Source organism: Amblyraja radiata, chromosome 11, assembly GCF_010909765.2.
Source record: "Amblyraja radiata isolate CabotCenter1 chromosome 11, sAmbRad1.1.pri, whole genome shotgun sequence".
Classification (NCBI taxonomy): Eukaryota; Metazoa; Chordata; class Chondrichthyes; order Rajiformes; family Rajidae; genus Amblyraja; species Amblyraja radiata.
The window spans coordinates 48,270,140-48,296,576 of record NC_045966.1 but is presented as its reverse complement, the minus strand read 5'-3'; the positions used below and the strand labels follow the sequence as shown (position 1 = coordinate 48,296,576).

The window sequence follows — 26,437 nt, the reverse complement described above, 5'->3', positions numbered from 1 at the left end:
GGCTGCATTTGCGGAAAGAGAAACAACGTCAGGTTGGAAACCCTTCATCAGAACTGTGACCTAAAAGGTTGATGCTCTTTTTTCCCCACAGATGTGGCCTGACCTGTTCAGCATCTCCAGCACTTTGTTTTTAGTTTAGTTTTGGTTTAGAGACAGAGCGGAAACAGACCCTTCGGCCTACTGAGTTTACAACGAGCAGCGGTCCCTGCACACTATCCTACACACACCAGGGACATTTTTCACCTAAGCCAATTAACCTACAAACCTGTACGTTTTTAGAATGTGGGAGGAAACCGGAACACCTGGAGAAATCCCACGCAGTCATAGAGAGAACGTACAAGTTATGTAGCCAGCATCCCTGGTGCTGTAAGGCAACTCTACAGCTGTGATCTGTTCCGTTTTGTTATCTGGCTTTTTTCCTTGATTTCACTCTTGTTATCTTAGTTATAAAGCAGGAGGAGGCTATTTGTGTTTCCCTGTTGGCTCCCAGGGGAGTAATCCTGTTAGTCCCATTCTCCCTCTCCTTAGTTTCCTGCACAATCAGCTACTTGTTCATATTTGCCCTTCAACTCCCCTTTGATTTACTTTGCCTTTTAACTAATAGGGAGTTATGCTGCTTTACAAAGCTGCAAACTGGAGCATCCAGATGAAACCCTGGTGGTCACAGGGATGATTATACTAACCTCAACCCTCCACCACCCCTCCTAATACAAATGTCATTTACCACAGATATGTTTAAAACCTGTTCTCAGCATTAGTTCTGTATAACACTGTTTCCCAACTGCTGCTCAGTGCAGGAGCTCCCTTTGCCTCCTGTTTCTGCTTCATAATTAATTTGATAGCTGGATAATCAATTGCCATTCAAAATCTGTGGCTGCCCTTCCCCACCCCCCGAATCTCTCATTTTACCCTACCTGAATGAAACCAGTTAAAGTTGTCTCTGTTAATGGTGATCTAAAAATTGCTTTAAGGAATGACTTTACATTTAGGATTCTAAAATAGACATATCGCAGAAAGGCCAGGCTAGCAAATAAATTGACTGGATTTTATGGCTCAATTTTATGCAATTTTAACTCCACAACCAACTCTGCCAGTGTTTAATTCTAGAATTAAAAGCAGATTGTGGAGAGGATCTGTGATCTTATGTTTCTAGTTGATGGCTCAAGAACCAAGGGAAGTAGAAATATTGTGGCAATAGTCCTTTTACAAGGTGTGGGCACACAATAGTGATAGCAATAGTCCTTGAAAAAGATTTGCACACATAATGACAATATTCGTTGTAAAAGGTGTGGACACATAATGGTAATAGTCCTTGTAATGATCTTGCTCAGAAATATAAATCTTTGTTGAGAATGGAATTCATACATGGTCACTTGTAATGAAAATTAGACGATGTGGCGAAAGATAAACTTCCACTTCAACAATTTTGTCCAAGGGATTAATTAATACACACAGCAAGTCCAATTAATATTTCTCAAATTGTTCAAGGACGTTTAGCATCACAGTGAAGACTGGATGTGTTCCCTTTTCCTCACTGATCTTTATTGGGTAGGTGTACATTAATCCATGAACCAGGACCCATTTCATAGTAGTTCTTAGAGTAGAGAATCAAAAATAAATTGGATCAGAAGCCAACAAGTGTAGATGCTGGAAATATTCAGCCATCAAACAGCATTTCTAGAGAGACACAGTCAACATTCAGGGTTGATGTTCTTGTCCTCTGTTCACTAACTGAAGCGTTAACTCATCGAAGACTTTGTCTAACTGGCCTCGGATTTCCAGCACTTTCTTTATATAACAAATTGGTTGGTCATATTGGTGTTTGTTACTTTTAATTCAGTTTAGAAGCAATTTGGATTAATTTAGCTTCTCAAAGGGATCGTTTTACCATCTGCAATAATCATTATCTGGTGACGAAAATTGAATGCAAGTCTGCTGGTGATTTTCAAAGTTAGAATGAGCAAACAGAATGATAACACAAAATCTTCTCATGAAAATAGACCTGTTATGTTGGAATGGCCTGGAAAGGGAGAGGTTGGCGAAGTGCACAGGATGTAAGGATCGTGCAACTGCATCCATATGGTGGAACAACATGTCCAAACTACACTGTTCCAATTGAAGTCAGTAAGAAATGATGAAGGTAACGCAATTACACTGATGCGTTCATTCACTATTTTCCCCAAAATGAAAAGCTTGCTGTCTTCTCTGGGTTGCTTTACCAAAGTGCTCTAATTTTTGACACTGAGAATGAATCATCTTCATGTACACAATGGACCACCGATAGAAAATACCACACAGAGTGTTTTTCTTTCCCCGATGAATATCGGTTCACAAAGGAGAAGAAATGAAACAAAATGGAGACAACGCTGAGATAAAAGGTCAATGGAATGCAGAAGGTGATTGGCACTCAATAGGGAAAAAAGGAATATCTTGACTGCTTGTCTTGATAAAAGAAGGGATGGAAATAAAGTGGGAAGACAGAACGGTCCACACACTTACTCCACTTCTGTCAATCCACATGATCTCTTGAACTCTTGTCCTCTCTCATGGATCCATTTGTTGGAAACTAAATGAAAATAAAAGAGGTCGAAGAGCTGTTAAATTGAGAATATGAGATTAATGAAAATTAAAATAAAATTAAGAAGTTGGCAACAGCAAAAGTGATTATAAAGGTGTTGGACCATTGTAAAAAAAAACACCTGGCTTACCAATGCCAGCTGGGAAACCTGCCCTCTCTTAATGAGTTTGACGTTTGAGTTTCCATTGCCCTCTGAAGTAAATGGAGGAAGATGGATCACGTGTAAGCAGAGAAGATTAATTTAACTTGGCATCATGTTGGGCACAAATATTGTGGATCAAAGGGCTTGTTCATGTGCTGTACTGTTCTATGACTTTGGCAAATATTCAGCATTGTCAAGCTAGGGATTGGCAGAAAATGTTCTAATTTGTAGAACAGTTCTTTGGGCACTGTATTGGGCACTCAGCTTTACAGTGCACAGAAGTAACAGTATGATGATGAATGCTGGAGGAATGTCTGGGGATATGGTGGTCATTACAGAGACACGTTTATCTACCAGCACAAGGTGTGAATCTCACTCACGGGAGATCACGAACATGACTGATGTGAAAACTTGAAGAGCAAAATATGTTGAAGCCAGGTGTGTTATCCTGGGGGGGGATAGGATGGAGTCGACGTATGTGGAAATAAGTCCGGTGGGGCACGAACAGGCAGAGACAATGGGTCTACCAGGACAGTCAGGTTTGCGGATTTTGGGGAAAAGGTAAAATCGGGCCGTGTGGGGCTGGGGAGCGATGAGGTTGGAGGCTTGTGGGGGGCAGGGAGCCGGAGTTGATGAAGTCAGTGATGGTGCTGGAGATAGTGTCCACTTCCAGCTCAAATAGAACAAGTTGTCCTACAACTTTAGGCTGTTCAAGAAGAAGAAGGATTATTTCAGTATACTGCCTAATCGGGGATGTGCTTGGGTATGGAAATACTCGACTGGACTGTGTGTAAGGAATGAATTTCACTGTGCGTTTGGACCACACATGTGACAATAAAAGCATAATTGAACCATTTGTACCATCCCTCTGAGTGACAAGGACGGAATCAAGTATTTCAATCTGATGCACAGGCATTCTTCTCACACATTCACTTCACAAAACTGTTCACAGAGGTTTCAACAAAACATAAAGAGCAGAGCAAGCACCCAGTGTGGATGCAGGTCCTTATCTTTTGTCACTCCACGAACAAGAGATACTTACCCCATTTACTTCCTACTAATACTGGACAGGCTGCATGTCGCGTTCTGTAATCACCTTCTCCACTTCTAAAAAGGTTATACCAGAAGATTGCTGTTCCCTGGAGATACATTAAAAAAATAATCTTAAAGATGTAATTTAATCAATACAAACTGTTGCGATGAAAAAATATCAACCTGAAATGTTTATTCTGTTTTTCTCTACAGATGAACACATCGACATTTCTATCATATCCATTTACCTGCCCCTGTCCCGTATCCATGAAGCACATTAAGCTGCCACCCAGCGCCAGAGACCCAGAGTCAATCCTGGCCTCGGGTGCTGTCTGCATGGAGTTTGCATGTTATTCCGTGTGACTGCTTGGGTTACCTCCAGGTGCTCCGGTTGCCTCCTACATCCCAAAGGCGTGCGGATTTGCAAGTTAATTGGCTTCTGTAAAATTGCCCTGAGTGTGTAGGGAGTTGATGCAAATGTGGCATAATAGAGTCTTTAGATTTAGAGATACAGCCTGGAATGACGCCCTTTGGCCCATCAAGTCCGTGCCGATCAGCAATCACCCCGTACTAGCACTATCTTACGCACAAGGGATACTAATTTAATTTGAAAGTGAAACAAAAATTACTCTCCAGACTTTGATCTTGTAACTACAAAAATATATGCAATTTTGCTTCATTTTGGGATGCTCTTGCATTTTTGGTATTCAGCAAACTAAGGCACACACGTTGCACATTGTAGGCACTCAAAAATCACGAATACACTACAATTTTGGTAGGTGAGCTTGATGAAAGGGAGATTCAATGCCAGGGGTTTTACCAAGCTTTAAATGAAAGCAGAGAAATAATTTTATTTGCAAAACATGAAATGCTGGAGCAACTCAGCAGGTCAGGCAGCATCTCTGTAGGGAATAGACAGGCGATGTTTTGGGTTGGGACCTTTCCCCAGACTTATTCTGGGGATTCCAATGAAGCTATTTCATTGTAGTTTATCAATGAATAAATTATTAAAGCTAGGCCGATTTCATGCAGTTGGAAGACCTGCTGGATCTCTCGGCTGCTAACCATTTTCACTCCCCTTCCTATTTTCATACCAACCTTAATGTCCTGGGCCTCCTCCATTGTCAGAGAGAGGACAGATGCAAACTGGAGGAACAGCACCTCATATTTTGCTTGGATAACTTACAACCTAATTGTATGAACATTGAATTCTCCAATTTTAGGTAATTAAACAATAACCCCAGTTTCTTTCCCCCCCCCTTCCCTGCTGTGACCAACCTTGATGTGTATCCATTTCTCCTACAACCCTGTCTCCTTTTCCCATTCCCTGTCCTCTTCCACATATATTCCCTCCTCTGGCTTCACATTTCATGTCTTTTCACTACTTATCTTACATCGTTAGGTTTCTTTTCATCTCAGGCCATTGTTAATCCATTTTCCAATCAAAAACCTACCTCGCCCGTATCCATCTCCCACTTACCAGAACACAAAGTACTGGACTAACTCAACAGGTCAGTCAGCATCTCTGGAGAACATGGATAGGTGACATTTCAGGTCGAGATCCTTCTTTTCTCCGGCCCGATCACATGCCAGGCTATGTCCTGCCCGCACCTCTCTTCCAGCTTTCTCCCTCCAACAAATAGCCCGAAGAAAGGTCCTGACCCAAAACGCCCATCCGTGCCCTCCAGAGATAATTCCTGACCCGCTGACTTGTTCCAGTGCTTGGTCTTGATTTCTTGCAGGTTTGCCTGCCCCATTGCAGCCCATATCCATTTATTTTGCACATAATCCAGAAAGTCACCTCTGGAGCACAAAGGCTGAAGTTGGCACGGCAAGGTGAAGGACAACAGTTTGCTGGACGAAAAACCTGATAACTCTTGCACATGGTCTCAGTGGGCTATTTCTGTACACTTTATACTCAATCTGGGATGGTATTTATGTATGGTAATAATTTACTGAACTGTATGCAAAAAAATAATTTCAGTACATGTGATAATATAGAACCATTGTATAAATAATACCGGGCGGCGCCAACAATGACTGCCTCGCCTACAGTCTGTCTGTCCTTTCTTCTGTTTTGTTATTTTAAGTACGCGTTAAAGATTATGTTTTGGTGTTCTCTGATTTGTTTTATGTGGGGGGGGGAACTTTTCTCAATCTCTTACCTTGCCGGAGATGCAATTTTTGTCTGGGTCGTATCTCTGGTCGCTCTGCGACCTAACATCATGGAGCTGGCGGCCTTGCTCAAGATTGACTTTGAGCCCCACCGCGGGGCAGTGGACTTACCATCGGAGCCTGCAATCCCTTGCCTGGGATCGATGCTCCAACCACGGCCTGCGGATTTCAACATCGAGGGGCTTGCAATCTCGGGTAGAGACTGATGGCAGGAAGCTCTAAGCCGCTGGAGGTTCAACCAGCCCTGACTCGGGAGACCGATCGCCCGGTGCGGGGACCTGAGATTCCCCCAATGCGGGAGCTTGATCGCCCCGATGCAGAGGGCTCGACCGCCGGTTGCGGGAGCATAGATCGCCCCGATCGAGTGCCCCGACCACGAGAGAACAAAGAAAGGAAGAAGATTAAACTTTTTTTTGCCTTCCATCACAGTGAGGAATGTGGGAGTCGCTGTGGTGGATATTCATGTTAAAAATGTATTTGGTTGTCTTGTTGATCTTTATTGGTATGACTGTATGGCAATCTGAATGTCACTGTACCTTAATTGATACATGTGACAATAAACAAACCTTGAAACCTCGAATTAGCAAAATTGTACAAAAACTTGTCCAGTTACCTTCTTTGGATATATGGCAGCTCCAAAGTCGGGAAATACTGTGGCTCCGCCTGCTGGAACGTCACTCATCTGCCAGAGAGAATTACAAACAGATTAATCAATACTGTGCCAGCTTTTTATGGTGAGACGGTGCTTTCATCTTAAATTAATGCAGCTGGAACGATGGAAATTGTGCTTGACACATTGACTCCCATGCTAAATGTATGCAGCTGATGCAACACATCCCAGCAGTTGCACAGACTGAACCCACAGTCACAAAGTGACCTGAAAGAAGTGTATAACACACAGAAAGCAACAGATGGTGAGACAGAGATAACGTGTCAACACTGTCTAATTGACTCAAAGTGATAAAACTCAACCATCTGCCTTTGAACCCCTCAGTGTTAAAAGGCCTTCAACCCATCTTTGACTCTCTGATGCAGACTCTTGGCAGAATTGCCCTATTCACTTCCAGATGCTAATTGGCTTGCAACTCCTTGTTTTTATTTTGTCACACCGTATCCCTCAGTAAAATGCTGCCTCGGGTCCTTAATAAAAAACGGGACAGCTTTGTGTTGACATCAACTACATTCCAGTCCTGTTACGGGGTTAAATTGAAAATAATGCAATCAATAAAAATACGGCTGTATGCTGACTGACACCAAAGCAGCCAGGAGATAAAGGCTTCTAGTCTTTTCCCAATGAGCTTTGGTCTGCCCAAATCCTGTTGATCTCCCTGTAGAGCGAGATGTCCATCAGGGAAAGCTGCCGATTGGCCCTTTGCAGGCTGCAGGAGTACGTGCTGATGGATGCAATGAAGCTCAGTGCAGCCAATGCGAGGGCTCTGTGGCGGGGTCCTTCCGCTGCTGGACATGGAAAGGCAGAGTCCGCTGGGGACACTGCTTAAAACAAGGGAAGGGATATCACTCCAGGGGGCCACATGGCTGGCAAGGATGGTTTGTATGAAGATAGGTGTGAACATTACTCAATGCATTGGATGCGTAGACACTGAGATTGTGTGAAGAGTTTTTTTGCCCAATTTTTGTTTTGTATAAATTTTTTTAAATTCTGAATAAAGTTTAATTTTGAAGTTAAAAAAGTATCTACTTTTCAGCAAAAAACAATCACCTCATTCATGTCTTCATTGGAAGACTGTTTTAAACTCTGATCCCTCATTCTAGATTCTCTTCAAGAAAACATCCACTCTGTAAAGTCCCCTCGTAATCTTGTATGCTTCAATCACTGTTCTATCTTCTAAATTCCAAAGGATACATGCTTAGCTTTTCCAACCTTTCATTGTAAGTCAACAGGCCCAGTCAAGTAAACTTTCTTTGAGCAAATTCCCATGCGATAACATTCTTCTTTAAATTGAGAAATCAATACCATACAAAGTACTCCATAAATGAGAGTATAATTTAACGCTCTGTATAATTTAAGTGTAATCTCCTTATGTTTCAATCAATTCCCCTGATAATAAAATTCTGCTTACTTACTGCAAATCAACATTTGTCTATTGCAAACCATGACATCAAAATTACTCTGCATCCAGAAACTCTACAACCTCTCTTCATTCAGATAAGATGTTTTATTTCCATTTTATCCGGCCGACATGAATGATTTGAAATTACCCAGATTATATTCCATTTGCCAGAGGTTTTCCCATTCACTTAACTTACCCAATTCCCTTGATTGTCTTTAAATGCCAATTTCACAAGTTACTTTCCTATTTCGTGCCAACAACAAGTTTAGGAACCATACATCTAATGCCTTAATTCAAGTCATTAATATAAATTAATAAAAGGTAGAGGCCACAGGATTTATCTTTGTGGCCCACCACTCATTTCATATCATCAACCAGAACAAAGTCCTATTTACACCTGTACTCCGATTTTCTTGGTCAGCCTCTATTCACACCACTATGTTACTTCTTAAATCATAATCCTTTATTTTCATCAAACACCTTTTTTTGATGCAGCTCTTGGAAATCTACACATAGCAGACCCTCCGGTTCTCCCCATTCTCCACAGTAAATTCTTCCAAACGACTCCAATGAATTGGTCTATCCATAGCACACATCTGTGAGCAGAGAAATGACATGCCTGCAAGTCCAACTCACCTAACCTCCATTAAAAAAACAATTAAAATCGACAGAATATACTGCAAGCACTGTATAAATCCACCTGTAACATATCACAACCTCAGTGGAGTTTGTTGAATTCAATTAAAAAAGTCTCAATAAAAAGAAATCAGACATTTCCCAAACATTACATATTTTTGGAAGGGTGGCATGGTGAATTGGAGCAGATACAGATAATTTGCACAGAGTCACTGTGATCTGACCAAGATCCCACGGAGTACTGTTGGAAAACAAAGCTCTAGGAATTGCACAAGGAAGTTGAAAAGTAAGTATCTGAATGCTGGACAGACATCACTTTGCATTGAATCCTTCACAAATATTTTCAATGTTTGGAGAAAACAAAAGGCTCTTGCACCAGCTCTAAGAATTATACAAGGAAGATGAAAAGTAAGTATCTGAATGCCTGGGCACACATCACATTACATTGAATCCTTCTTATCAAAAACTCTCCATGCAAGAGAAAACAAAGGCTCTTGGACCAACCCTCACAAAGGTGGCATTAATGTGCAGTAAAATGATGTCAAGGTGCATTAGGAAGTGTTTTATTGGCTTCAACATCCCCAATTTTAAATACATCTTCCACTGACATTGTTAGGGAAGATCCCTCGAATATTCATAATCATGTTGTGAAGAAAGCCCAGTTTATGTTTAAGCCACATTAAATTCAGGAATTGAAGGGAAAAATAAAATCCTCTTGGGTTACATAAAGATTTAACTTGAAAATGTGCTATTTCAGTATAGTGGCCTGGGTCGTTAGAGTTTATGTGCCAGCTGAGTAAATAAGCACTTTCATAATTAAAATGAATGAGTGCACAGCATTAAAAAACAGAAGGTTCTGTATAGACATAGAGAATGGTCAGCTTCAGAATTGTTTGTTAGTTGTTTGTTGCAAGAGTTTATTCTGAGTGTTTAAACTGGAGATGATCTTAATTGGATTTACAAGGATAAGTTAGGGTCTACCAACAAAACAGATGGATGAAGAGAGACCATTCACTTCAATAGGGACCATTACTTTTGATCCTCCCTGGAAACAGATCTTGTTGGACAATGATACATGTACAAGATTTAAATGGGCAGTCCTGCAATATAGAAGGCAAGTCTCCATGGAATGTGGGGGTAAGGGGGGAAACGCTTTTGTCCCCCCTTGTCCCCCAAATTATGGGACATAAACAGGCTGTTGTGGAAATAGTCCCGCCTCTGTGTTTTAGGTTTGACACTCTCCTTTGGTGGGTTAGTGGCGGCGCCTAACGGCAGCGGCTCGACTACAGTCGTCTGTCTTTTTTTATTTTTGTCTTGTTAAATGTATGTCTTGAGTTAGTTTTTATTATTTTTTTTAGCTGTGTATATGTGGGGGGTGGTGGGGGGCTGTGGGGGAAACCGTTTTAAATCTCTTCCCTGTGCGGGGACCCGACTATTCCCTGTCGGGTCTCGGATGTCGTTGGGCCTAACATCGTGGAGCCGGCGGCGACCTCTGGCCGGGACTAACCTGAGGGCTCCTGTTGCAGAGCCTGCGGAACTGACATCGCGGAGCTGGCCAACTTCGGAGCGGGAAGAGCTGTGGTGGCGCGCGGCTGCGACCCGACTTTTGGAGTTCGGAGGCACCGGCCGCAGACCCGGTGGACGGGAACATCGGGAGCTCGCAGGTCCCTGGTGGGAGACCGCTTTTCCGAGCTCCGCAACGGCGACTTCTCCCGCTGGAATCGCGGGTTTAAGGACATGGAGCCGGGGCCTAACATCGCCCAGCGTGGCTTAAACGGCCTCAGGACTTACCCTCGCCCGCCGGGGGCTTTAACATCGGAGCCCCAGTTCGCCTCGACACTGCAGTTGGACTGCTGAACCACGGGAGAAGGAACAAAGGGAAAAGATAAAGACTTTGCCTTCCATCACAGTGAGGAGATGTTAGAGACTCACTGTGATGGATGTTTATGTAAACTGTGTTAAGTGTGGGTCTTGGATTGTTTTGTAATGTAAAAAACTGTAGAAATTATATTTCGTTCAAACCTAGGTTTAAATGACAATAAATTGCATTCTATTCTATTCTATTCCAGTCAGACTCTGACTGGGACAATGGGAAGTTTCAAACTCAGAAATTAGTTCCTGTAACTATGTTGAGCTTTCCACTATTTATCTTGACGTTTCTGCATACAGTTGCTTAAGTATTCCTGCTTTCATGTTACCCAGCTGAGTAGGATTGTATGTGATAGATTCCACCCTTATCCATTCATACGTGTAGAGAGAATCCTTTCTCAACCTGTTTCTGCACCATTACCTCTGGGGTCCAAACATATTTATCTTAGGTCCTCACTTGTATCAACTTGCCGAGATCTGAAAACCTGAGTTCAGTTTTACATGTGTATCAATAGTCAATAGTCAGATTTATTCGTCACATACACAATGAAGGGCAGTGAAATGAACTTGCCAGCAGCGGTACAATAAAAAAGAACACACAATACACGATAAAAAATTTAACACAAAAACATCCAGCTGTGGTGGAAAGCACAAAGTATAGTCAGTCCTCCTCCATTTTTCCCCATGGTCGGGACCATAAACCTCCGCAGCGGGCGGCCAGATGTACAGGCAAGGTAAGTCCCGAATCGGTGCTTCCCTACTGAAAACCGCAGCTTGAAGATGACGTAGGCCGGTGGTCGGCGCTCTACTCCAGGGATTGCCAGCGAGGGATCCCGCTCCGGCTGGTAAGTCCCCGCAGTGCCCGCGGCTAGAAGCACCGCAGACAGCGGCTTCAAGCTGTTGTAGGCCGCGGGCCGGTGGTCGGAGCTTATCTTCTCCGGGGTCCCCAATGAGGGATCCCAGGCTCCAGACACTGCGCCAGCTGGACCGGCTTCAGGCTGCTGTGGGCCAGCGATCGGAGCACTCCCGCCTGGCGAAGGCTCGCCTGCTCCGCGATGAAAAGTTCACGCTGCGCCCGCTGCTGAAGCTCCGGGAAAGGCCGCACCAATCCTGGGTGTTAGGCCACGAGGGAGGCGACATGGAAAAAGTCGCCTCTCCATGGAGGAGCCGACTGAAAGCGGTTCTCCCCTCACCACCCCCCACACAAGACACACCGAGAGACATTAAAACAAACATTTAGACATACTAAAAAAAACTAAAAAAGTTGAATTGACTAAGACGCTGCTGTCAGGGCAGCCGTCTCGCAGCGCCCCCACCGACCTGTGTATGGGTGATATCAGCTTTATCATCACCCTTTCAAAACTTGCTCTGTTCCTGCACTGTCAGCTGAAATGGATATTTCCTTTGCCAATGTTAATTTTCATGTCTTGAGATGACTTCCTACACCACAGGAGCTTTCTCAATCCAAGATCTAATTGTACAGATAGAAGTCAAAATATTATGGGATGGTCATAACTTCACAACAGGAGGGATTTGCACATTGAAATGGCACATTCTCTCAAATGGATGTCAGCACTTGACATCTGTGATGCTTCCCTCCATTCTCTCATTTATGCTATAAGGTTCATCCTAGTCATTTCATGAAGGAACTTGGAGCTAACCAGTTGAAGGATGTCAATGCAACAGCCATTTTTCTATTCAGATACTAACCGTACATTTCCTGTACTTGCTACTTGATGTTTTAGTCCCATTGCCAGAATGTCAGTTCAGCACCAAAATAAATATAAATAGTAGGGAATAAATATTCAGAGGGTTAAATATGCTGCCACAACTATTAACAAACCCATGCAAAGTGTAAAATGATAAAATTAGAATGGGCTCATGACAAATAATATTTTATGTTATCTGGCAAGGCATCAGAAATAACAGCAAAAACATGCAGAAATAGAATCAGTTGAAAACCTCAAGCAAGGCCACAAATAAACACCAGTTATCACATGCCTTCTCATCATTTGTTTTCATGGATCTTGCCACCTATTCAGGGCGTTTGCAACCCCCTTTCTCCTGGCCATTGTGTCTTGTCCATATTTGCCATTAACACTCTCATAATTGGACAATTAAGCTTCTCTGTCACTGATATTCTCTAACCATCACCCCAATAAACTGTCCCCACGAAACCAGAATACACTATGTAATGAGAGCCTGCAACTCACTGAGTCTCTGTTAATATCCAGAAGGCTGGAGATAACAACCGAGATAGAGGTGAAAAGTCTCATGGTTCATTAACTGACCCCTGTCTGTCCTTCCTTTCAGACGTACTTGTCATAACCTCTATCTTCTTATTAATCCCTCCATTTGCTGACCTGCAGCTCTGATTTCCGCTGCTCTGTCACTTCCCGAGTAGCACTCGTGAACCTCCTGCAGATATTATCCTCTCCAGTTCAGAAACAACCTTGCACAGGCCCCACTTGCCCTAGAAGACAGCTAAATGATCCATATATCTGGTCCTCTCCCCTGGGCCAGCTCCTCAGCTACGTATTGAACTGCACTATCTTTCTATTTCTTCTCTTGTCATGGAGAGTAATCCTGAGATTACAACCCTGGAAGACCTGTTCTTTAATTTACTGCCTAAACTCCTTACATTTTCTTTGCAGGACCTCACTTCTCTTTGTACCTATATCATTGATACCAATATGAACCACAACCCCCTCACAGAATGTCTTATGCCTGCTGAAAGAAATTTTCGACAAAGCAGACACCTGCAGAGTGTCTTTCTGGCCCGTTACATTAGTCATGAAAATATAGGTTAAGGCATTAGCAAACTTTAAACCAGACCGAGCTGCTAAATTTGCAGCAACTTGATTTTAATCAGTACCTTAACCAGCCGCAAGTTTTAACAAATGTCAAGGCAACACCAGTCATTCTGATATTTCTGCAGAATATCGGCGCAGCATTTTTCAAGTGGTTACCATTCAACTTCCAGGAAAAGCAACTGAGGCTGGTATCTTTGTTATAAATCTATTCATCTGCACTTAAATGCTGAGCAATTGATTGCTTCTTAAAGATGTTGCTTCAGCAGCATTGTTGGTCTAGGAAGATAACGTATGTGTAGTTAACGGAAGGTGTGGCACATACCAGAGGGAGATGGGTAGAGCAGAATGTGAAGGGGATTGAGTATTGCATTGACTCTAGTAAAGATTAGATTAGTCAAGTATCCCGTTTCAATGCTGGGAATTCCACATAATCATAAACGTTTGTTTGATCATAAACATGTGCAGCACAGTTGCACAGCGGGTGAGGGTGCTTGTCTGTACGGAGTTTGTACGTCCTTTCCGTGACCTGCGTGCGTTTTCTCTCTAATTTCTGGTTTCCTTCCACACTCCAAAGACTTGTTGTCGATTGATTGACTTTGTATAATTGTAAATTGCCCCTAGAGTGTGTAGGATAGCGTTAGTGTGCGGGGATCGCTGGTCAGCGAGGACTCCATGGGCCAAATGGCCTGTTTCCGCGCTGTATCTCTAAACTAATTAATTTTTACTTAATGTAACCACAACAGCTTTATCTTGAAATAACAACGCATCCTAATTCAGCAGAGCAATAGCCAAAGGAAAACGAAGGAGAAGAGACACTCAAAGAGAATACCTTTCAACTTCTTATAGGAGTGATATATTACTTCCTAATCCTCATTATTGGTCTTATTGCTCACTTTCCTGAAATGAATTTGTTCCTCCAGGTCTGTGCAACCTCTATCACTAACATTTCTCCACTCCTCCAATTCTTCTTCTTGTGCGCCCTCAATTTCTGTTGCTCACCACTGTAGGGTGAGCCTTCAACTTGAGCCATGGAGTATTTTTTAATAAACTGTACTACTAAACATAATCATTGTATTAGGGGATTAGACATTGGAGTAGAATTAGGCCATTAGGCTCATTGAGTCCACTCCGCTATTCGATCATGGCTGATCTATTTTCCCCTCTCAACTCCATTCTCCTCCTCATAACCTTCGACGCCCTTACTAATCAAGAGCTTCACAATTTGCACTTTAAAAGTACCTAATGACTTGGCCTCCACAGCCATCTGTGGCATTGAATTCCACAGATTCACCACCCTCTGGCTGAAGAAATCCCTCCTTATCTCCATTTTATAGGTACGCCTTATCATTCTGAGGCTGTGGCCTCTTGGCCTGGACTTTCCCATCACTTGAAACATCTTCTCCACATCCATTCAAACTAGGCCTGGATGTGATAGTGGGGGTGTGGTTTACAGGAGGTGTGTATGGTCAGGCTACCATTGATAATGTATCTAATATGTAAAGAGATAATTGCACTAAGACCACTTTGAATTGAGTGAGTTTGATTTGAGTGAATGAGTTGCCAGAGATATGTATATACTTGTGCTTCAGTGGCTTCATTTATAAAGCAGCTGAATGCAGTTAGTTACTCTAACAATATACAATGGCAGAAAGAATAATTATAACAGTACTTCACCAATGGGGGAGAAAAGAAACCAGCCTGGAGCAACGCAGATAAATAATGCAAGCTGACTGCCAGATGTAATTTTCTTATAAAATGAGCATCAAAAACTAAACCATCTTTAGCTGTCCTATTTCCTATGTAATGCTCCTTTCGTGCTCCATTCTGAATCGAATGAAGAAAATGAATCCCATTCTCTATTAACCTGTTTTTCTTTCCACGGAGAGAAGGAAAGGGTGACGTTTCGGGTCGAGACCCTTCTTCAGACTGATGTCAGGGGAGTGGGTGGGACAGAGATAGAATGTAGTCGGAGACAGTAAGGCTGCTGGGAGAACTGGGGAGGGGAGGGGATGGAGATTGTAGTTGCTGTTCATGGTGTTGGACCTGATCTAGTTTTGGTGTCAGAGTTACAACTATTGACTGCACTCTTCATGCATTGCCTATTTCTGCCCATACTGACAGAAATGAAACACCAGCATCCACATTACAACAGCTCGGGAACAGGCTCAGTGAAATTCAGATCACATCAGGCTGATTTGTCCCTTGTGATTTAAAAATATACTCTGCTTGCCTTAGGTCAACTAACTGAGCCACTTCAGAATTGAGTACAGGCTTTGTCTCCAGTACATAGCTACTAAGATACCAATAAAAGTGAGTGCCGAGGTGGTCATGTCATGGGCTGCACACCAACACTATGGCCATGACTGCCCACTTGCATGGGCAGAAGGAACTTATGTCAGGAGGCAAATACTTGCCCATCTACAACAAGCTTTCTTCCACAGAATCTAAAAAGATATCACGTACTACCTGAATCCCTCAGGTGAACAATGTCCTGCCAGACTCAGGTTTTCCAAAACTTTTGCGAAAAGTAAAGTTTTGTTAGAAGCTCTTTGATCATGCTCTTAGAATATAGAACAGTACAGCACATGAACGGGTCTGTCGGCCCACTATGTCTGGGTCTGGACTGCTGTCCCCATGTTGGTCGAGGTCTCATGAATGCCAAAGTTCCACACTGCAGGATCATTCCAAGTGGCCCCTCAATCTGCTGCTCACCATGGCTTCAGAGAGTTCATGAGGCACTGCATTCCTGGAGAAACTATTTCACCCATTGTGATTTCCGTGAGAAAAAGTGACAACTCAAGGACTCGGATTTGTGAAATTGCTGGCTTGTTGTGAGAGAGCCACTTATTGCACTCATGTGCTCTTTAAGGGTTAAAGCACAGCTCTGCTTATGAACAGGAAAGGTTTCTATTCCCTTAATATGCAGGTTGATGTAAATCAGATGAAGGATTTCCTGATGGTAAATGTTGTTTTCAGGAAGCACAAGTGAGTCTTTCACTCTGAGTGAGTCTACACCGCTGTATAACGTCAGCACTGTCTGAGTCATGGATCATGAGATCAAGGGTCCCCCTGTACTTTTCTAGCTACACCCACCAATGCAATCTCCAATCACACCATAGAGTCATAGAGTTATGCAGCGTGGAAACAGGCCCTTTGTCCCAACCTGCCCGCAATGACCAACTAGTCCCACCTGCCTGCATTTGGCCCATCTTCTATCTATCCATCTATACATAACTAAAACTCTGATCTTGTTATCTTCCGGTTGCGTGGTCTTTCTATTTGCGCAAAAATGGTTCGCGATAGCGCTACAATTTTACGCCAGTTTACTCACCGTTCTCCTCTGTTGGGAGTCCACCAAGTTTCTTGCCCATCTACAACAACCTCCCCCCCATAAGCCCCCCCTGCCCACACATCCTCCCTCCCGCCCACACACACCCCCCAACACACACAACCCCCCACCCCCACAATCCCCCAACAACTCCACCCCCACAACCGCCCCGCCCCCACCCCCCCGCCCCCACAATCTCCCCGCTCCCACAAAACCCCCCCGCCCCCACAACCCCCCAGCTCCCCTGCCCCCACAACCCCATCCCACACCCCTCCCACCCACATACACACTTCCCCCCCACCCCACAACCCCCACCCCCCTGCCACACACCCCCCTCCCCCCACACCACCCTCTCCCCCCTCCTACACCTCCCCGTCCACACTCACCCCTCCTCCCCTCTAACCCCACACACCCTCTTGCCACACATCCAACTTCCCTCCCCCCTCCCCTCCCACACATGAAGAGGAGGGGGAGGGAGTGCTTGGGGATGAGGGGAAATGAGCCACACCTGCGCAGTTAAGGGCTAAGGGTGAGCGGTGGAATATTGCGTTCGGGGAACGGGTTGCGTTGGGGGACCAAGCCTCCCGTGACTGGAACCCAACGGGTCCCACTTACCTCTCTAAAACTGTCATAGCCATGTAGCTATTCAAATGTTTCTTAAACATTGCGATAGTGCCTGCCTCAATTACCTCCTCCGGCAACACCCACCACCCTTTGTATGAAAGAATTGCCCCTCGGGTTCCTATCTTTACCCGTTCACCATAAACCCATGTCCTCCGGTTGTTGAAGTCAAGTCATCGAGAGTATATTGTCATGAGTCCCAGATAGGACAATGAGATTCTTGCTTTGCTTCAGCACAACAGAATACAGTAGGCATGAATACAGAACAGATCAGTGTGTCCATATACCATTATATAAATATATACACACATCAATAAATAAGCAGATAAATTGCAAATAGATAATGTCTATTAATGTTCAGAGATTTATTTCAGTTGAATTTAATAGCCTGATGGCTGTTGGGAAGTAGCAATTTCAGAACCTGGACGTTGCAGTCTTCAGGCTCCTGTACCTTCTACCTGAAGATAGCGGGGAGATGAGTGTGTGGCCAGGATGGTGTGGGTCCTCGATGATGCTGCCAGCCTTTATGAGGCAGCGACTGCGATAGATCCCCTCGATGTTAGGGAGGTCAGAGCCGATGATGGACTGGGCAGTGTTTGCTACTTTTTGTAGTCTTCTCCGCTCATGTGCGCTAAAGTTGCCGAACCAAGCCACGATGCAACCGGTCAGCATGCTCTCTACTGTGCACCTGTAGAAGTTAGAGAGAGTCCTCCTTGACATACCGACTCTCCGTAATCTTCTCAGGAAGTAGAGACGCTGATGTGCTTTCTTATTAATTGCATCAGTGTTCTCGGACCAGGAGAGATCTTCAGAAATATGCATGCCCAGGCATTTAAAGCTCTTGATCCTCTCCACCATCTTGTTGGGTCCTCATCCTACCCCTTCCAAAGTCCACAATCAGTTCCTTGGTTTTGTTGATGTTGAGGGCCAGGTTATTGTGCTGGCACCATTTGGTCAGTCGGTCGATCTCACTTCTATACTCTGACTCATCCCCATCAGTGATACGCCCCACAACAGTGGTATCGTCAGTGAACTTGATGATGGAGTTCACACTATGACCGGCTACGCAGTCATGAGTATAGAGTGAGTACAGCAGGGGGCTGAGCACGCAGACTTGAGGTGCTCCCATGCTGATTGTTATCGAGGCTGACACATTTCCACCAATACGAACAGTCTGTGGTCTTTGAATGAGGAAGTCGAGGAACCAATTGCAGAGGGATGCACAGAGACCCAGATCTGAGAGCTTGGTAACCAGCTTGGAGGGGATGATTGTATGAGTTTTTGTTGTCCAAGTGGTCCAGAGCAGAGTGGAGAGCCAGCGAGATCGCATCCACTGTTGATCTGTTGTGGCGGTAGGCGAACTGCAGTGGGTCCAGGTTTTTGTCGAGGTAGGAGATGATTTGCGCCATGATGAACCTCTCAAAGCACTTCATCACCACAGACATTAGTGCCACTAGTCAATAGTCATTGAGGCACGTCACCTTGCTCTTCTTGGGCACCGGTATAATTGATGCCCTTTTAAAGCAGGTGGGAACCTCAGACCTCAGAAGTGAGAGGTTGAAAATGTCCGCAAAAACTCACGCCAGTTGGTCCGCACAGGTTTTTAGAACACAACCTGGTATACCATCAGGTCCAGGCACTTTTCGAGGTTTCACCCCTCTGAAGGATTTTCTGACGTCGGCCTCTGTGACTGAGACTGAAATACCATCACAGTGAAAGGGGGCTCGAGAAGGCACATCAGTATTCTCCCTATCAAAGCGTGCGTAAAACGCATTGAGCTCGTCAGGGCGTGATGTTTCGCCGACATTCAAGCTACCTCCTGATTTCGCCTTATAAGAGGTGATTGCATTCAGGCCCCGCCACAGCTGCCGAACATCTGTCTCATCCTCCAGCTTGGAGCAAAAGTCCCTTTTGGCCTTTTTGATTGCCTTACCAAGATCATATCTGGACTTCTTGTAGACCACTGTATCATCAGACATGAATGCCCGGTGTCTGGTCTTTAGAAGAGTGCAGATCTCAGAGTTCATCCAAGGCTTCTGATTGGGAAGGTTTTTGTAGGGATGCAGTCCTCCACACATTTCTTATTAAGTCTGTAATGACTGTGGCGTATTCGTTCAGGGCCGTTGCCGAATCCCTGAACATTGCACAGTCTACAGATTCCAAACAGTCCTGGAGTTGTTCCTCTGCACCCCCCACCCCCCACCCCCCCCCCCCCCCCCCCCCGGACCAGCTATGTACAGTCCTCACCTCTGGGGGTGCGCTCTTCAATTGCTGCAGGAAGAAGCAGCACCATGATATGGTCGGATTTACCGAAGTGAGGGTCAGGGATAGAACGATAGGCATCCTTGATGGTGGTGTAGCAGTGGTCGAGGGTGTTTGGTCCTCTAGTGCAGCAGGAGACATGTTGGTGGAAGTTAGGGAGCGATTTCTTGAGATTTTGCTTTATTGAAGTCCCCGGCGATGGTGGTAAATGCCTCGGGATAAGACGTCTGGTGTTTGTTGACCACGGCGTGCAACCACTCCAGTGCCAGACGGACGTCTGCCTGGGGTGGGATGTAGACCGGATAATGGAGGTGAATTCTCTTGGGAGGTAGAAGGGACGGCACTTCACCGCCAGATGTTCGAGGTGTGGAGAGCAGGAGTTGGACTGGACTGCCATGTCTGAGCACCACGCAGAGTTGACCATGAGGCAGACGCCCCCTCCTCTCCCTTTCCCAGATGCCAGTGTACGGACCATACGGTGGATGGAGAACCCTTCAGGCTGGACCACTGAGTCTGGGGAGCTGGGGGTGAGCCATGTCTCTGTGAAACAGAACACAGAGCATTCCCTCAGCTCCCTTTGCTAAAGCAGCCTTGCCCTTAGGTCAGCCACTTTATTTTCTAGTGACTGTACGTTGGCCAGTAGGATAGTAGCGAGAGAGGGCCGAAGTCCCCTCCGCTTCAGCCTGACCTGTAGTCCTGCCCGACGGCCAAGTTTCCGTACTACATTGGAGCCCTCCTCGCTGTTTACAGGTACAGTACTTACGGGTCTCCGCAAGGTCAGGGAATCCTGAGATTGGGAATTCCCATACAGTCGGCACCTCCAGCTCTGTTAGTGCTGGGGGATCCTGCCCGACGGCCTCGATTCCGGACTCCCTGAAGGCCTCCCCGGTGTTTGCAGGTAAGGTTCTTGCTGTGCCTGCGCTCCTCCACGAGTTTGGGGAATCCCCTCTGACCGGGGCTTCCCTTGCCGGCGCTAACAATGGGAGTCCTCAGTAGCGTTAATGCATTTAAATGAGTTAGCAGCTCGCTACTTACGCCGTTGATTCCAGTGGATTTCCTGATGCAGGTGAGTTCATAAAAGCTGTATTTTACTGTTTTTCTTTGTGCCGCTCTTTGTGCTGTTCGCAAAATGTCGTCGCAGGTAGGCCCCATCTTGAATTTGGACAAGGCTGATTCCTCTACTCCAGGCAAGAAACTGATCTATTCCTTTCATGATTTTGTACACCTCTATGTGATCACCCCTCATCTTCCTGCACTCCAAGCAATAGAGTCCCAGCCTGCTCAACCTCCCCCTATAGTTCAGACCCTCGAGTCCTGGCAACATCCAAATATTCTCTGCACCTTTTCCAGCTTGACAACATCTTTCCTATAACATAGTGCTCAGAACTGAACACACTACTCTAAATGCGGCTTCACCAGCATCTAACATAACTGCAACATGACCTCTCAACTTCTATACCCGGCTGAGATATAATGTGGTACTAGGATAGAAATGGAAAAAAACATGTCTCCTGAAGATGAGTTTCTGTCGCTTGTATTCATCCAGAGGCCAAGCAATACAAAACAACTACACTGGGTCTGCACAGCAGTGCAGCTGGTACAGTTACTGCCTGTCAACAACAGAGACCTGGGTTCGACACTGACCTCAGGTGCTATCCGTGTGGACTTTGCAGGTTTGCATGGGTTTCCTCCAGTGCTCCGGTTTCCTCCAACATCCCAAAGACGTGCGGGTTTGTAGGCTAATTGGCCCTCTGTAAAATTGCCCCGAAGGGAGAGGATGAGAAAGTGGGATAATAGAGAACTAGTGTGAATGTGTTTGAGGGCTGATTGTCAGATTGCTGCAGATCAAAGTGGCAGCAGCTGCGCTGAACAAAGCCTGGTTTTGCCAGGAAACCCACAAGTTCTATTTCAACACATCTTCCTTGTAGTATCGGTCAGGCCCTCTGTTCCACAATAAGCAAATGTAGAGCTGTAAAGAGATCATCCTTCACTGAAGGCAGTAAATCAATTCACTGTGGCTTAGCTGGTAGAACTGCTGCCAGAGACCCAAGTCAAGTCAAGAGTCAAGAGAGTTTATTGTCATGTGTCCCAGATAAGAAAATGAAATTCTTGCTTGCTGCAGCACAACAGAATATTGTAAGCAAAAATATAGAACAGTTCAGTTCAATATACATATAAATAAGCAGATAAAGTGCAATAGGCTGTTACAGTTCAGAGTCTGTTTGTTGGCGAGTTTAACAGCCAATAACCCAGACTCAGAATCAAACCTGGACCCGGGTGATTCCAAACTTGAGTGCTATTTATGCTGAATTTTCACATTCCCCTTGTGACCCTTTGGTTTCCTCAGGATGCCCTGGATTTCCACCCACATCCCAAAGATGTGGGGGTCTGTAGGTTTATTGGCCTCTGTGAATTGCCCCTCGAATGTAAGAATTTAAAAAGTGAGATAATATAGAAAAGGTGATTGATGGTCGGTGTGGACTCGGTAGACCAAAGGGCCTGTTTCCATGCTGTATCTCTAAAGTAAGCGAAACTTGCCACTTTGATGGGTTTACTGGCTACCAGAAATTGTCCCAAGGTGAGTGTTAAAATCAGGGGACAGTTAATAAAAATGTGGGGAGAATGATAATTGGGATTAATGCAGGATTCGGGTATATGGGACGTTGACAGTCAGTGTCGACTCAACAGTCCAAAGGGATGGTTTCTGTGTTGTATACCTCCATGACTCTAACATAGGAGTCTTGCAATGTAATTCAGGCTAGTTCCTCAGCCAATTCCTGAAAAGATGCTCCTCTCAATTACTCAGGCACTGATGTCCCACACAGATAATGATTACATCTTGTGCCCATCTGGAAGATGAGACTTTGATTACAACTTCCCTGTGTCATTCATTGTAATGCCCACAATCTGGATAGCCACAGGAGAAAATAGATCACAGGGAGAATTACTGAGGAAATAGGTTTGCTCTGTGATGTAGCAAGACTCAATGATCTGTGCGGCCTCCTCCTATGTTGAAAAAATATGGAAGCTATCTTTAAACTCCTATAGTAGAAACAACAAACTTCAGATGCCGGTTTACAAAAAAAGGATAAATGTGCTGGAGTAACTCAGCAAGTCAGGCAGCATGTCTGAAGAACATGGATAGGTGACGTGTCAGGTTGAGACCCTTCTTCAGACTGAATTGTTATATCGTGGATAGATACTAAGTGCCGAAGTAACTCACCGGGTCAGGCAGCATCTCAGGAGAAAAAGATGGGTGACCATTTTGAGTCGTGACCCATCTTCCGACTCTTCTCACAGACTCTTCTCTTCTAAGGTACACAAAAATGCTGGAGAAACTCAGCGGGTGCAGCAGCATTTATGGAGCGAAGGAAATAGGCAACGTTTCGGGCCGAAACCCTTCTTCAGACTCTTCTCTTCTATCTTGGCTCTGCTCCAATATTATTTCCACAGTTCTTTCATATTCAGATTCAATAAATATATCCTCCTAAGATTCTCTGCAGTCAGGCCACCAGAATTTCAATTGCTTGTGTTATCCTATATAAGTATAGATAAGGAACTGCAGATGCTGGAATCCTGAGCAACAAACAGAAAGTGCTGTAGTAATGCAGCGGGTCAGGCAGTATCTCTGGTTGTTTCGGGTTGGGATCCTTCTTTAGATAACATCCTTGAGGTCAACCAATGTCATTTTGCATAAAAAACCTCTGGACAAACATTGCTCTGCCACAACCCCCTGGATTGTCCTCTCTGCTCTGGGTCCATCAGCTTCTCCCTAGTTTGTGGTGCAGCTCAAATGACCTTCTTTTACATCCTTTACATGCCCATGATGAAATTAGCACATACCTTCAAATACCTTTCACCCTCCAGCGATAATCTTTCAATTTTCTCATCCATTACATTTCTACACTTTAAAACGATTTGCTTGCATTCTTTCAATAATTTCTCATGGGGTCAGGCTGGAACTTCAAAATCAGCATTTTGTACTTAGTAGTTCTGGGCAATAAGAGACAATTGGTGTCATGCACCTCCAACGCTATTACCAGCAAAAAGATCACTTTTCACATCTCCACATCATGTTCATATGTTCCGTGTCCTCTGCTGGGATGTTATTGTTCACCTTGAGAAACACCTCAAATCATCCCGCACACAGGTGAACAGCATGGTCCACTCTTATGTGTTGAGCTCCTCAACATTATTCCCGTGTGTGCTGCCTGCCACCATTACTCCTCTCTACAGAAACTTTCTGCTGTGATCACCAGACCATTATCCTGCTGTTCACTCATGCAGCAATTTGCTATCCTTTGCCAATGCAATGTCTGTAGGCTCCTTTGTGGCCCTGCATAAGCAGGGGTAGAACTGCAGACAGAATGTCTATTTCTTAAGGCAGTAACTCTCAAGTAAATACAATTTAGCATATCACAATAAAAGGATCCGATCCAATTTCTAGGATGTAGGGTAATGCAAGGCGCTGCAGATGTTGAAAACTTGAACAAATCATGGAGTGCTTGAGCATCTCATCAGGTCAGGCAGCATTTGTAGAGCTAATGGATAGATGACATTTCGGGTAGGAGCCCTTCTAGAAAATGAATCTCTGAACAATAAGAGGACAAGTTTAATTTAGTTCTGTGTTCGAAGGATGGTTAGAATTTTAAATTCCAAGTAGGACAAGATGTTCTGGTGCTGTTCAATTGGTGAATGATGATAAATTCACAAATATTAGCAGACTGTCAATAATCAACATACGTGTTTGGTAAAACGTGATTTTAAATCAACCTCCATTGTCTTCCAAGTCTTATATTAAACTGAAATCACCCAATGATAATTCAGTAAAAACAAATAATTTATGATTTTATACATCTAAGAATGGTATAATAAAGTCAGCATTGCACATTTTGCGTATTAGCTGTGAAACCTTGCTGCATAACACATAGTTTGGGATACGGTATACAATGTTGCTTTGGATCAATGACAGACTGAATTTTGTTGAAATATGAAATTTTAAATAAGCATTGGTGAAGATAACATTTTACATATATATACCAAACACTGTTTCCTAATGTTAACAAGCAACTTATTAATGAAAGGACTTTTTCTCAGAATGATATCAATCAATGAAAATGAAAGCATGCAGAGACCAGAGACCAGAGAACATGGAACAATTCAAAGTTAATTCAATGAATTATTAACATCCTTTCCACTGATAATACTGTCTGGGCGGCTGCATTCCGGACGTAAACCACTTATACAATTCATTATTTATCAATATTAATATATCCATGTATTGATGCCAACTAGCACATTTAATTGATTAACAGAGTTACTAATACATATTCCCTGATCTGAATGGAGTTCCAACATGATCCCTGCACATAGAAGTGGAGCTCTTTCCCTTTCGAGTTAAAGTAAGTGAAGAATGGAGGAAAATACAGCCCAACAAAGCAGGTGAGCCTGCATTCTCTCTTAGCACCCAAGCATGCAGCCATCCCTGCCGAATCAGCTGAAGACCAAATAGGAATGAAGATTCATATCCATTCTACCTATTCATGCTAGAAGCAAGCAGAATCAGAAGCCCTCGTACTACCAGATGTAAAACGCCTTTGATCATCCGTTGTCCGAAGCAGATGCAGTTGGTGGATAGTTAAGTTCAAGTCACAATGAGCACTTCAAATGAGTGTATGAATCTGAGGGAGTAGAAAATGCGCTGAACACCAGCTGGACTAGCCCCAGCTGAACATGAACAAAGGTCTTCTTCATGATTACAATCCATCCCTCATCAATGTAAATTTTAATGCTTTAACTGCAACTGAAATTGCAATTAAAACAAAGAGTATTTGGACAACCGTACTCTATTCTGTGTTGGAAATCTCTTCTGAATATCTGAAACAGCAGGGTGCTCCATACCTTCCTTTGACCCACAATCCTTGTTTACTCTGCTCCACTGCAGGTGTATTTTGACATTCTCCCCGAAAACCTCTTTTCTGTATTACCTTTCCCGAGATTTTCAAAAATTCCTAGAAGCCTATTCTGCTCGGTCAACCCTTTTTTTAAACTTTTTGATTTGATATCTACGTATCCCAGTAAAATACTCTGAAATGGGAAGAGTGCTGTAAACACATGCGTAAATGGACAAGTCACACAATGGACATTGGAAAACTAGCCTGGGGAATTTGGATGCCCAACTATGTACTAGATTAATACAACATAGAAAATACGACCATTAATATGGGATGAAACAAAGTAATACAGGAACAGATAATACTTTGAACACGTTTATATTGGAATGCATAGAGAAAAGTGTTTCACAGGAAAATAAGCAGGAGGTGGAGAGGGGACGAATTAAATGCGTGCAACACAATGGGATGAATTTTCCTCATTTGAATGAATTAACCGAAATATGGACAGGCTCTCTTCCCGGTGTGCCTGCTTTCTCTTAGCACTGCACCCAGATTTTCCAATATGTTCAAACACAAAACAGAAACAATTGTCCTCACATTTGACTCCTCTCACATTGAACAGCGCAAGAAATCAGGAAGGTAAACTCGACAGGTTGGGCTATTGCTTACATGCTGATCCATGCCACTATCAAGCATCCTTTCTACCCAATTGACCATCACATATACTTACGTAATTTAAAAAAGTAGCAAGGCGATTTCCAGTACCTAATTCTCTGAAAGCATCCTGTTCATTTTTCTATAAAACAAAATGAGAATGAATACTTACATAATTTAAATACGTGGCTAGTCTATTCCCCTCCGTCGCAAGGTTGCGGTCGAACGGACGCTGCAACAGATTTTATTTAAAAGATACATTTATCGGAGGTTTCTTCTGGTTGAAGTCCATGTCAGCTGCTTACACCACACAACTCCCATCAAAGTTGTATTTGAATTTTCATCCTTCAATTTTGAAATA

At 44.0% G+C, this 26,437-nt stretch overlaps 1 protein-coding gene across 7 annotated transcripts in view; it reads right to left on the bottom strand.

Annotated features, from left to right (window-relative positions):
• Window positions 1-411: 411 nt before the first annotated feature.
• p4ha2 (prolyl 4-hydroxylase subunit alpha 2) overlaps window positions 412-26,437 on the bottom strand; it is a 133,815-nt gene continuing 107,789 nt past the window's right edge. For 4 of the 7 annotated variants that reach the window (XM_033029879.1, XM_033029878.1, XM_033029873.1 and 1 more), the window contains 5 exons: window positions 26,249-26,308; window positions 26,153-26,218; window positions 6,541-6,609; window positions 3,763-3,859; window positions 412-2,566 (listed from right to left, as the gene is read on the bottom strand). In XM_033029879.1, the coding sequence (XP_032885770.1) occupies window positions 2,496-2,566; window positions 3,763-3,859; window positions 6,541-6,609; window positions 26,153-26,218; window positions 26,249-26,308 (363 nt within the window). In that variant the 3' untranslated portion in view covers window positions 412-2,495. The remainder of the gene's footprint in view (window positions 2,567-3,762; window positions 3,860-6,540; window positions 6,610-26,152; window positions 26,219-26,248; window positions 26,309-26,437) is intronic. The other 3 variants (XM_033029875.1, XM_033029874.1, XM_033029877.1) reach the window with 2 other exon arrangements.